This window comes from Leuresthes tenuis, unplaced genomic scaffold (genome assembly GCF_036924035.1).
Source record: "Leuresthes tenuis unplaced genomic scaffold, fLeuTen1.0.hap1 SCAF_4, whole genome shotgun sequence".
Classification (NCBI taxonomy): Eukaryota; Metazoa; Chordata; class Actinopteri; order Atheriniformes; family Atherinopsidae; genus Leuresthes; species Leuresthes tenuis.
In genome coordinates, this window is record NW_027325358.1 from 15,425,056 (window position 1) to 15,437,841 (window position 12,786).

A 12,786-nucleotide genomic window follows, 5' to 3' on the forward strand; every position below is an offset into this window, starting at 1 on the left:
ACGCACATCCATCACTGACCACACACCCATTCCCTGTCTACACGCCTGCACTCACACACTCATCTGTCGCTGCAAAGTGTTCCAAACCTATTGACAAAACAGAGGGAGTGAATGTGAAGGCGAGAATGAGCAGGAGGTAGTAAAAACTGCACAGTGCACTGAGGTGTGACTAACAAAGGCTTAGTTTTGACACTCTGTTAGAGAATGGCAGGTGATTACCACAGGACGGACACAAGAGACAATAGAACAAGTGAATAGAGGGATTAAATGAATGCAAAAGAGGTGGCAAGTACACCTTCTCCCCACAAACGCATTTCACTCAAGAGGTTATCTTCATACGTGTTTGTTTCTGCACTGTGTCTATAGTTTATCTTTAAATTCCCACAGGCAAACATCCCCAGGACAAAAACAACATAACGCTGATTGACTGTTTAATATCAAGGCCAAGGGATTGTTTCCTCAAGATCGGAGAACTCGATCAATACGCAGAAGGTCACAGGTTTACAGTCTCTCACTAATAAATACTAGGTTTTAAAAATTATACCTTTTCTTTCTGTGTAACCCAACAGCTCGTGCATTCGCGTGGGAATTTTGGAGTTATGAGAAAGGTTCTTATGTCGAGCAATAAATATATTCACAATACCTGAAATGGTGGCCCTTATTCACACAGCGAGCTATTCTCATTGTTGAAAACTTAGTTTCTCTGTTTATCCCTCCAACATCGTGACACAGGCCTCATTTTCATTTTCACCTTGACTCACCAGATAATTAAATGTACCATCACAAATACTGATGTTCTCACACATGCATGAACTTTCACTCACACACACACAGGCTCACACTTACACACTCTTCACACCAAGGCTTCTAATTTTGTGCTTTAGCAAAACCAGTATTTGCATCCATTTTGCACTTGACCCTTTTCGGCAATGTTCTGGCTTCAAGCAAACTGGTCTCACCAGAGTGGGTGTAGCTGGATCTGAGGAGGTGGATAGAATTTGCACCAAGCAGTTGGCATATTGCAATTTGGTACCTTGAATGCATGAATCACAGAGTACTCTTTCATTTCTACCCTTTTCAACCTCCTTGGTACATGGGGATACGCACACACACATATTTGTATATATGGATGCACATATATTTGGTGAGATTATCAGATAATGGATTAAATATACACATTCACGTACATGCTGTCTAGTAATGGAAAAGGCGTACACAGCCTTTTATGTTTAGTCATTTCAATTTTAGACTTGCATCCTAAGTTTGTGTTGCAACAAGCTTTCCCAGATTCAAGAAAACAGACAGCAATCTCAAGGAAGAGGTCAGTGTGAGCGATACACTCTCTCATAATGTAGCTGCAGGCATTGTGTACAACAGAAGATCCATGTTCACAGGTGTGGCTTTGGTTTCTTACAGAATAATGAAAATTAAAACGTCTTTGCCTTCAAGCATAATGCTTTTTTATTTTTGCATTGTATTGATTTCCTGTCACTATGGTAACAAGTGCATCAGTTGAAAAAAAGCTTGTTTTACAGGAGATGCTATTCCTGTGTGCTTGTTTCTGTGTTGATAATCAAGCAGAACTATTAAGCTTGTTTACTCAATGCTATTACTACTGACCTTTAAGCCACCGGAAGCAATTTGTCTTCCTTTCAGTACCAATATGTGACTGTGTTTTCAGAAAGCTCCACTCTGACCCTGTTTGAACATATTTACACACACTTGTTTTCTCTATCTTTGTGGCGATTCACCATTGACATAATGCACTTCCTAGCTGCTCTAACCATCACCACATTTCATTCCCACACCACAAAAAAAAGTGTTGGACCCCACAAGTACAGCAAGCTCCTCGTTTTGGACCTTATGAACATATATAGTACATGTAATATAATTTATTTACATCAATTTGTGTGTCAACTCTGTGTCCTATAAGCAATCATATTAACATAAGCATCCACAGAAACAAGTGTAACATTGCAAACAATATAATTATAAAAGTCTCTGTTAAAGCAACACCAGAGAAGTTTGTGAACACTTGTTAGGTATGTGGTCCTGACTCATATAACTCCAGAAGAAAATTGAAATATCTTTAAGTTAAACTTACAAGATCTCTGTCCTGAACAAGTAGCAATGAGTATGTGTGAACACGGGGTGTGTATAGTATATAATTTCTGTCTTATGAGGCAGAGTAGAAATTGCAGGGTCACAATTCAGGCTCCTCATTTTAGTTTAAAATATTTGTGCATGCCAGAATTAAATCCCATCTGAGAATCAGGTGTGTTCTTGCACCCGAAAGGGAGGAGAAAGAGGGAGTGAGGTGGAAAGACAGTGAGAGAAGTCACCGGCAGTTGTGTAGTTAATTGGGAGCCGACATAATTAGTGCTAATTAGGATAATAGCCATTCGTCTAGAGATCCATTCACCCAATGGGACTCCAACGCACGGCTGCACACACACTCACAATGTTACCATCCATCCAGTCTCCTTTTGTGAAGAATGTGGTCTTGTACTGTGGCTTTAACACGCAGCCTGTTATGACAGACATGTAGACCACCAAAAGCAAATGTTTGTTCTGCGGGCATATACTGTATGTTAATTGCCTGTATGTGTGTGTGTATGTGTGTGTGTGTGTGTGTGTGTGTGAATGATGTAGACAGACAGACGTAACGCAAAGGCAGAAAGGAAGTGAGTCATGGAGCTCTGTAGCTGAACAAACAGCGAGTGGAGGGAAAGATCTCCGTCCTCTGTTTACTCAGCATCCAGCTTCATCCCTCTCTCCTCTCCTCTTTTCCTGTCTCCATCTCACCCTTGCCCCACTTTGCTTTACTTTCCTGTGCAGTTGCCTTTACACTTCTCTCTGCCTGTCCCTCAGGCCACGCCAGGAGACATTAAACAAACCTAGTCTGTCCAGCAGCCAGCCCTATTTAACTCCTTCTCTTTCGCTCTTATATGCACATACCAATTATTTTCAGACTGAAGGCCATAGGCTGCGTGTGCTCAAGGATGCTCGACATTGTGTATTTGTGTGTGTGCATGCAGTGTGTATGCTGATGTGTGCTTCATGGCTGACTTAGTGGCAGTGGCAAGGTGGTGAGCAACCACAAATGACCCCCCCATGTGTCCATTTGACCATATGAAGAAACTGTTAAGGTGATTGAGGATGCAAACCTGTTATTTAGGCAGTGTGTTAATTACAAGTCACAGAGCTGCAGAGTGTGTAGGGCAGGAAGTGCAGAAGTGTTTTCTGAGTCAGTGAAGAGGCTGTTAAAATCTCTCACAAACACATTAGTGTTCATTACTGTTAAAACCTCCACCATCTTTCTTTTTTTTTCCTGTCCTTCGCCCTGCCTTTATTGGTCTCATGTGCAGTCATATGTGCAGACTGGTTTTCTCAGAGTGGAAAAACCATCAAGATTCATTACGTGGAACTAAGAGATTAACCAGGGTTTTTTATGTTATTAATAAGATATGGACAGAAATACATTTTTAATATGTGAGGGGAGCTGGGTTGGCGGAATATGTAGCCAGAGACTTCAAGTGCGCATGTTGGTCTGAGACTGCGGTTCCCTGAAGGAGCGCTGTTAGGAGAAAAGCTAAACGTTGTCTGCTCTTCTGAAGGTCTTTAAAGTAACACTTTTCATGTGTGCATGGACTAAATGCAATGATGTCACCAGCAAAACACATTCACCTTTTCCTTCTGCCCTCGAGTACACTGAACATGTGCACCAGTTAATTTCACTCAAGCAACCATGAAGCTCTGCTTAGGGACTCACTTTAATTCTTGTAAAGTTAGTGCAACACTGACCTTTTCCTGTCAGATCCACTCCAGTTGTAACAGAACCATTTCCCTTCCAGTTGTCCCACTTGTCCTAAATTAAAGGATTTTCTCTGTTTACAAATTTGCACAGGTCCTGCCGTGATTATGAACCACAAAAGCAAACTGACAGTGTAACTGTTACCCAGCTGAATCAGATGTGTTTTGATGCAACTCATCATATATGTTCAGTTTAGATGCTGCTCTATTGAGTGTTCTCTGGAAAACGTTCAACATTTCATTAAGGTCTAAAATGGTTTGGCCTTGATTTTCGAGTTGAGATCAACTCAATTCAGGCCTCCTAAACACTTAATCTGCCTTTTTGATGCATCAGCAGCCTCCTTCCATTGTTTCTTCACATTTGGTTCACTTCCAACTGCTTATTACAGAGATGAGGAGCTGTTTTGTAAACCCCCTGTTGTTGACAGAGCAGCCAACATTTCATGTTATCGATGTTTCAGTACAAGTTTGGGACGAGTGCCTGACTGCACTTAATGGGTCTTGCACCAGGAATGCCAATGACAATGCAGTTGTTGGACACTGCAACACCAACCGATGATGTCTGAGCAACCGCACTCATCACATGTCCATAATTTCTACTTTCTCAACTCAATATAATTTTGGTATACTCATGTTATTTAAACAGAGAAAAATCAATGAAAAGATGTCTGAATGTGAAAAGCTTGTTATGTGTTCATATTATGAGTCCGGTCACAAGCCAGATTCACTGTTTACAAACATGGATGAAAACAGATATTGTCCAAAAACGTTAATGTCGTAGCTATATTTAAGCTATATTGCACAAATAATTAGGAATGGAAATGAAAAAAAATCTTACAAATATAGATAATGTTTAAAAAGGTCAGTGTAACAACATGTTTTAATCTGTTCACGTCACTTATTACACTGAACACATCACATATTCATGATGTTTGAGCTGTGAATTCTTTTTTTTCCACACCAAACAAACCTCGCATTCAAAGCAACAAAAATGACTATTTTGGAGGTTTTTGAATCTTTTGCTTGCTTTTTGGTCCCCCACCACAAACATTTTAGAAATCAATGTGTCATGCTAATGTTTCGTTTTCTCCAGATTGTTGGGAGCTACTTCGTTTGAACATAGGCTTGAAATAAAGTTTGGAAAAAATGTGGTAAAAGAAACCTCCGAACTCACACTATGTTAACAACAGATTCAAGTATGCATGGAAAGTCACCAAAGCAGTCACTGTCAACTGAATGTCAAGAGCTCCTGGCAGAGGTCCAGTTCTCAGTCTTAACTCTGTTCAACTGTTTAATCCCATTACAAAAAAAGATCTCTCACACTTTCCAAAACAACAGCCTATAACTGTTGTAGGAAAGGTAATTTACTTGACTGTTTTCTTGTTTCACCACGTGGATAGTTCCTGATTTTTTTCCTCTGTTCCCCCTGTTGCATTCATGTCATCATTCGTGGCGTTTAATCTAAGAGTTCCAGCTTCTCTTTGTGCCCAGTTTACTCAAAAAGCATCACAACGGGAGCCGGCTGGCAGGCATTGCCTGAAAAATAACACCAGCTTTGTGTTCATTCTGAGTCACTGCCCATTCAGTCCAAGTAAAACATCCAAAATCATCTCGAGTCCAAAAAAGTTATAAAAAAAAAACGGTGGTTTGTTTCTGAAATAGAAGGCTATTATCAAGCAACGTGTGAATATATCTATCCACAATTAATGTATGTTTTTAGAAAGAGAGAACAAAAAACTTTTTTTTAACTAATGAGGACATCTTGTTTGGAATTGTTGTTGTTTGCTGAACTATTTCTCGTTTGTGTCTGTCAAACTTGTTTATAGTTATACCAGATAAAGGAAAAACTCAAAGTTATTGTATCGTATATTGATGAATATGGTAAAGAAGCTTTCTTGCTCCTCTTTGCATTCAGACCAGCCTGCGGCTGAGTTTTATAGTTACCAATTACTTTGAGAAAGAAAACACCGTACCACAACTCAGGCTGACAGGCAATTTTGAGGGCTGGAATGCTTGAAAAAACTGAACGCCTCAACGTTCAAAGTTTGTAATAACAAAATATACATCCTGAAAGACTTTTAAGTAGAATTTATGCAGATCCACAAACTCTCATATAATAGAGCATTTAGCAGACGTTACCCTGTGCATGTGAACTATCAGTCAGTCCCACAAAGAAAGCATTCACATGTCTGCTGACTAACACCAAAATAAACATCCAGTTACAACGATCTCAGGGCACAGTGAATGGTCCCAGCTGTGCGGGTGCCAGTGAGAGGAGTAGGCATGTGTATGTATGCAGTGTGACGTGTACGTGGCTGACTGGCACTTGCGTTGGAGAGGAGGCTGCCAAAAAGCGTGCTGTCTGGACTCTGTTTACAGTGGAGTATTCCTCCTTCTGCCCTGGCGGCCTCGCTTCTACACTCGAAGCCTCTGTATGTCAGAGGCATTGTGGTGTAAGGAGGTGGCATGCTGCCTATGAGAGATAGAGGAGGAGAGCAGACGAGAACGGATCGGGCACGGCTGGCTGCAGAGATGCTTCCTAAATGTGATGCGCACACACATTTAAACACATTTAAATATTAAAAGAACACACTCACCCATCCTCTGGCCTGCGACATGCGTGTGCTAATTAGCTCTTGGCACACGCGCGACGTGTGTGTCTGTGAGTGTGCTCAGCAGTCAGTGTTTCTGTGCGGACACTCGTGAGTGTTTATGTAGTCATGAGACCAGACACTCAAATGAAAGACCAATCCAGCTTGGTGCTTTAGTTCAGAGAAATCACTGGGAGGGAAAGAGAGGTTAAGCCCTGAAAGTGGTATGGAACGAGCAGGAAGGATTGTTTGATGGACTGACAGCCGGAGAAATAAAAAGGCTAAAGAATTGGCGAAATGTGCAGATTGTAATCTGAGTGAGAATGGAAAATGGGATTTGAAGGAATGAGTCACAGAGGCTGTTTTTTTTTATTTATTGAGGGGAAATAAGGGATACAGGCAGAAATGGAGGAGGAGAAGCGGATAGGATGTGGTCCTATTGCTGTATTTAATTTTGTTTGCCTGTGGGGGAAACTGTCTTACACACACACACACACACCCCCACACACACATAAACGCTTGCGGAGTCATGCCCAGTTTTACAATTGAGTTCTTATTTAATTAAAAGCCAAAACAATTTTGCCCAGTTTAATGAAATGCAGAGTTGCATGTTGAATTAATTTTCTATCAAATCTTTACAATGTTGGGCTCAAAATAAAGGTACATGTAAGCTGCCCACATGTAGCACCTCGGATGACACCTACCAGCTGCTCAGGACAAAAGTTGCAGGTGAACATTTAGTTTGTGGGAAATGAATCCTGACACCTCTCAGCGGAAGTGTAACGCTAAAAAACTTGTAGACAATATATACGATTTGGACATGTTGATGAGGAGAGCTGCAAGATGAACAGAAATATTCAGATATTAACATGCTATCTTAATTAGTCTTACTGCATTCTTGCACACCCGCCCACAGAGATCCTTTAACTTTGAAGGTTAACTTGCTAGTTTAGATTCCTTTGAAACTCCCAGTCTTCCTCAGACAGTGTGGGCAAGTGGAAGCATGGCTTCACTATTAATCAGCATGTTGTGGGTACAACAGATGTGATAATATGAGTGGGTCAGTGCAATTAATGAGCTTAACTGCTATAAATTGCGTTATAGACCTTGGTGAAGATGCTGACTCCATCCCTAATGTGGAAGATAGAGAGGACAGGGGAAGGGTTTGGTTAAAGCCTCTGTTCGAGGCAGGAAATAGAACACACTTATGGAGCACACTTGAATTTGCACTCACTCAAACAGGGTGACATTGGTGGGGTTAAGACTCTGGCTCTTGTCCATGTTGTCCTGGGAAATCACACAGGTTAAAATTAGACATAAGGCACACTGTGTGTGTGTGAGAGTGTTATAATAAGGGTTTCATATCTGCCTTTTCTTTCCTCTTTTCTGGTAATATTTAGTTCAATCAGAAGTTTCCATCTTCACTTTTTGCCTAGTCTTCACACTTTTGTCTCTGGATAAACAATAAAAGACTGTAACGTTTCAGGTTGCACATGGCTGCATTGACACTGCCATGGTGGGGGCATGTGTGGAGAAGTGGTGCCAAATGTCTTATCATTTCATGGTCAAACAGCAAGATGCAGTCAAGACGTCTCAGTAGATTTAACAAAATGAATGATTTTCAGCTTCAGCATGTTGGCAAAGACATGGAAGCACATTTGTTGTGTTTTATCGTCTTGTTGTATCGATTCAGGTTGTTGTGAGCAGCATGTACGGTTTTGTGTTCCAGTTGGCACTGTGCTGCTTGGACTTTGGGTCACATCCATTGCTGGCCAATTTAGCTTCACTAAACAATGCTTGGTAAAAAGCAAACACACACTTGCATTACATGTCTGTCCACGTGTTATTACGTGTTGTTATCTGTTTGTTAAATGTCTGTAGCTTCAAGAGTCTCACAGGGCTTTTCATTTTGACAACAGGACACAATATATGTTCAAGTGAGCAGAGACCAAGTCTATAAGAATACAAGACAGACATCTCTATCTGATATGTCTTTTTCTTTTCTCTGCAAGCTTATATTGATTTTTATTTTAGCGATGACTCTTCAGTTAGAATATTGAAGGGGTTTGCCATCCACTGACATGTTGAAAACACAAGTAGCATCATTAGAAAAACATCCTGCAGTTCCTGCCTGTCAGCAACTGTTTCCAGACAGACAAGTTCAAACACATGAAAATCTAAGTGCTATGAATATATTTTCTTCACACCCCTCGACTCTCCTCGTTACCACCTCTCCTGCGCCATCTCCTTCCAAAGTCAACTCTTCCCTATTATGCTTCCCCGAAAAGCAACAGCAACACAAAATCTGCTTGTAAGTGAGTGTTCTCCTAGCTCTGTGTGCTCAAGAGAGAACAGTCTTAGATTTTGTATTTTTCTGATTGTGTGTGTTTGTGTCATATTGATTTTTGTGTAAAGAGGGAAGAACAAAAGACAATACTCAAACAACAAGAATGGCCAAAAGAATGTAAGATACACAGAATTAGCCACATATCAATCTGAGACAGGAGGAGGGATTTATTTAAGCTTCCTGAATCCTCTTTCCTTGCTAATGCTTATTTCCAATGTTTTACTTCCTCCCTTATGAATTTTAAACTCATCCGTGTAACAATCACTCTTCTCTTGACAGAGTCTTAGTCTGAGTAGTGTTCACGTTAGAGAGATGGAGGCGCAGTGGAAGAAGGAATGTTCTTCTTTGGGATGCTGTCTTTTCTAAACCGGTGTTGACTGTTTGTATTATTTGTGCCCTGCAGAGCAATCACTTTGGACAATCAGCTAGTTGTCTTGGCAACCACTGCAACGGATGCAGGACGTTACCACGTTGAAGCGGTGAACGAGATGACAGGAGAGAATGTGACGAGCCCGGCTGTCTACCTGAGCATCTCAGGTAAAGAAATGTTTGACTGAAACAAAACAGCTCACTCTGCAGTGAAACCATGCCGCATATTTCAGAAGCACGGCGCGCGACAGGTTTCTTATGCCTAAGAAAATTCCGTCTTGATCATTGCTTGATTTCATGTTACCACTTTATGTTTTTGGAGGAGTTTGATTAGGTTGTCTGTGTTATCACAGGGTAATCCAGTTCATTTAAAGTATAACTTGCATGCATAGCCAAATCTGTGCTCTTATGTTAGCCTCAAATAACTGTTTGTGAGTGTGTGTGTGTGTATATACGCGTGTGTGTGCGTGAGTGTGTGTGTGTCAGCCTGATTATTGATGACATTCTTTAATGTAGCCACAACCTGAAAATGAGATGAGCACCAGAAGAGATGAACCGCTGACTGAAAACCTGTATGATAAATTAGAGGATCAACTTACCGGCGCACACATTGTTGTTTGCCAGCTAAAATCCTGGAGGTCTAGACTTGAAATCAGGAAGCAGAGATGCTTGAATTATTGATGTGATGAATAAAGATTCAGCTTGGAGATCCAACAAGATACAAATCAACATACTTCAGCGAGGCTGTTTTATTAGAGACGAATCAACAGTCAGATGGACGTGGACAATCCATCCACATGCAATTATTGACTGAAATCGAGTATTATCATGAGCTCTGATTCCTTGTGAACATTTTTGATACTTATGACCTTTTCGGTACAATTTTTACTTCATATAAACAATTCTAGCTGCTGTTGACATCCAGCTGGTTTACTGCATGGGAACTGGTGATTTTTTTTTTTGTTATTAATGACCACTGAATGTATTTTTTTTCCTAATGTGGTCACCTGCCTCACTGTCACATACTGAAAAACCTGTGTTCAGTCTAACTCTGTAGACTTCAGTTGGTCTAAAGGTCGTCCCAGACTTTGGTAATTCTAACAGGTACAGTCAATTTAAAATGCGTTGAGTAAAAATCTGTAGGCCATATTCAGACCTGTTTGCTGCTGCTCATTGTGAATGACAAACAGCCCCTGTGTTCATTTTGGAGGAAATAGGCTTCTCGTCACTCACATGAATTACAAAATTTGATGTTTAAATTTGAGCCTCGCTCTGTGTTCCCTGTCTTTTTTTCCAACTCAGTCACTTTAATGCTTCTCTCTATATCTGCTCTCCTTGGAGACCTGAGGATTGACTCTACTGTTAACAGTCCTTCAGCTGAAGTGCTCACTATGGTTAAACGAGAGTGCGAGGCAGGGAGTTAGCGCTCTGTCCCTTGTGGCTGTATAGTGTTTTAATTAGATTCTCTTTACAGGGCTGTATCCTTTGGCATCCTCAGTCACAAATGCACATACACAGAAACACACAATCACATAAATATAGGCACAGTACCTTGTTACAGCTGTCAGCTTGAAGTGCTCCTTTGGGCATTTTTAGGAATGTTGGGGGTGTAGTTAGGCATCACTGATCAGTTCCCAACCATAAACATCTGTGTGCTATTGTATGTGTTTGTTTCAGTTTATATGTGTGTGTTTTTAACAATAAAGCTTTCTCAAGTAAATATCCTTTGCTTTATAAAGGCATATTTGACACAGTTGTCCGTTATTGAGACTGAGAAGAAATGGAAGAACAACGGATTAAATTAAAACTGGGGGGCAAAGAACTGAGGCAAAATGATTTAAAAAGGAAAGAGGTGACTTAGAAACGGACACTAGACGACAAACAATGAAACATGGAAATCAATAGCGATAACAAATCTTTGCTCTTGGTGCATGTTTTCGGTCAGCTCTCTTTGAATCTTTTAGCAGGTCATTGCTCGGTACAGTGAACACGTGGTGAGCAGAGACGACCTTTCAATGGAGATTTGAAGAATCTATTTCAGATTAGACTAAATTACAAGTGACAGAGCAGTTTGCATAGTTACCTGACAAATAGGAACATAGACATTAACTCATCCATCGAGTGTAGTTTTTTTTTGTTCAGCACATTTTTCATTTATTAATTTATTTTACATTTCCTGTCCTATCTCCTCTCGTTATTTCCTGCCTGCTTGTTTTTTTTTTTTATTGTTTTTTTCATCCCATTATTCATCCAGCAGCCTGTGCAGGATCTGAAGGGAGAAGTTCATAGCTGTCAGTCAAATTTCTAAAAATGTTGTCTTTTCTTTTCATAAATTCTCAAGAATAAATGAGCTACCTTTTCTCTATTTTTTTCTCCTTACTTTGATTCAAGCATTGTGCTCAGCAGACAAAAACCAGGGAGAAAGAGGATTGATAGAGACAGAGAGAATGAATGTAGTGAGTCACGGGTGTAGACCGAGGATATGGCAAACAACCTGTTAATAACAGGACTATTGTTCATACAAGCTCTGTTTGTTTCTCGCACAAAAACAAGCTCAGGCATTAGCAGTTACGATAAGGTCACATCCTAATGACCTGAGTGTTACATTAATTATGTTCACAAATTTACATACTTTTGGCAAATCCATACAGCTGGAGCTGAAAGAGGATATGGTAGAAAGTCAGCTGTATGATCTACCTACTTGACGGATCCCTGATCTGCATGTCGCTGACCCCTGTCCTGTAAGTGTGGCCTAGTTTGCTGGAAATAAAAGCCACTAACCGTCATCCGTGGTTTAGCTGGAGCAGCTACAATTGATAACAGCTCAGCAGCTTGGTGAGAGGTCACATACTGTAATCACTGGAAGTACTGCCTGCCTCTAAAATAAACAGCTCCTGGTGCTATTTATCACCACAGACGACACATGACGTTAAAGTCGGCATTTTCAGGCAGATAAAAACAGAAAAAAGGTTGAATTTTATATTGGTCATGGTACTCAAATATGCAGTAAACACATGTGTGCAGCTTCTCCACATGTGTGCATCCCTCCCAAGATGAGGCTCTTATATTGTTGCAGCTGCTAGATTTTCACTTTTACAGATTTATGTATCAGGACATCTGGTCCTTATTAGGTCTTAGAATTGCGTAAACACAGTGTCTGAATAATAACAACACAATAAGTAGATAAATAATAATGTTGTGGTTCTCTGAAACTGCTGTAAAAAAAAGTTTGGCCCCTCTCGTTTTTACGACGTTGCTTCAGTTCACTGAGTTTTGTGGACATTCTTTTACGCGCAACTCTCTTAAGGTCCCACCACAGTATTTCAGTCAGGTTTTGGTCTTGACTTTCATTGGGCCATTGCAACATCATTTTCAGACATTCTGTTGTAGATGTGCTGCTGTGCTTGGGATCATTGCCCTGTTGAATGATCCAGTCTCAGTCACGCTTCAGCTGTCAGGGACACCCCACATTTGAGAAGCTTGTGGGGCACTCAATGACTGCAAGGTGTCCAGGTCATGTGGCTACAAAAGAAGGGAAGATCCTCACCCCTCTACCACCACGCTTCGCAGTTGGTATTAGGTGTCCTGTCAGTCCAAAGGACATTCAGTACATTTACATGCACAAGTGAGTCGAGCTACAGTCAGAGTTCGTCTCGGTTTTGACCA

The 12,786-nt window shown here is 40.7% G+C and overlaps 1 protein-coding gene across 1 annotated transcript in view; it reads left to right on the forward strand.

The window, feature by feature from the left end:
• Window positions 1-12,786, forward strand: part of LOC140305783 (protein sidekick-1-like) — a 224,884-nt gene that overhangs the window by 99,546 nt on the left and 112,552 nt on the right. Inside the window, exon 5 of the mRNA XM_072384767.1 lies at window positions 9,155-9,288. Within this exon, the coding sequence (XP_072240868.1) occupies window positions 9,155-9,288 (134 nt within the window). The remainder of the gene's footprint in view (window positions 1-9,154; window positions 9,289-12,786) is intronic.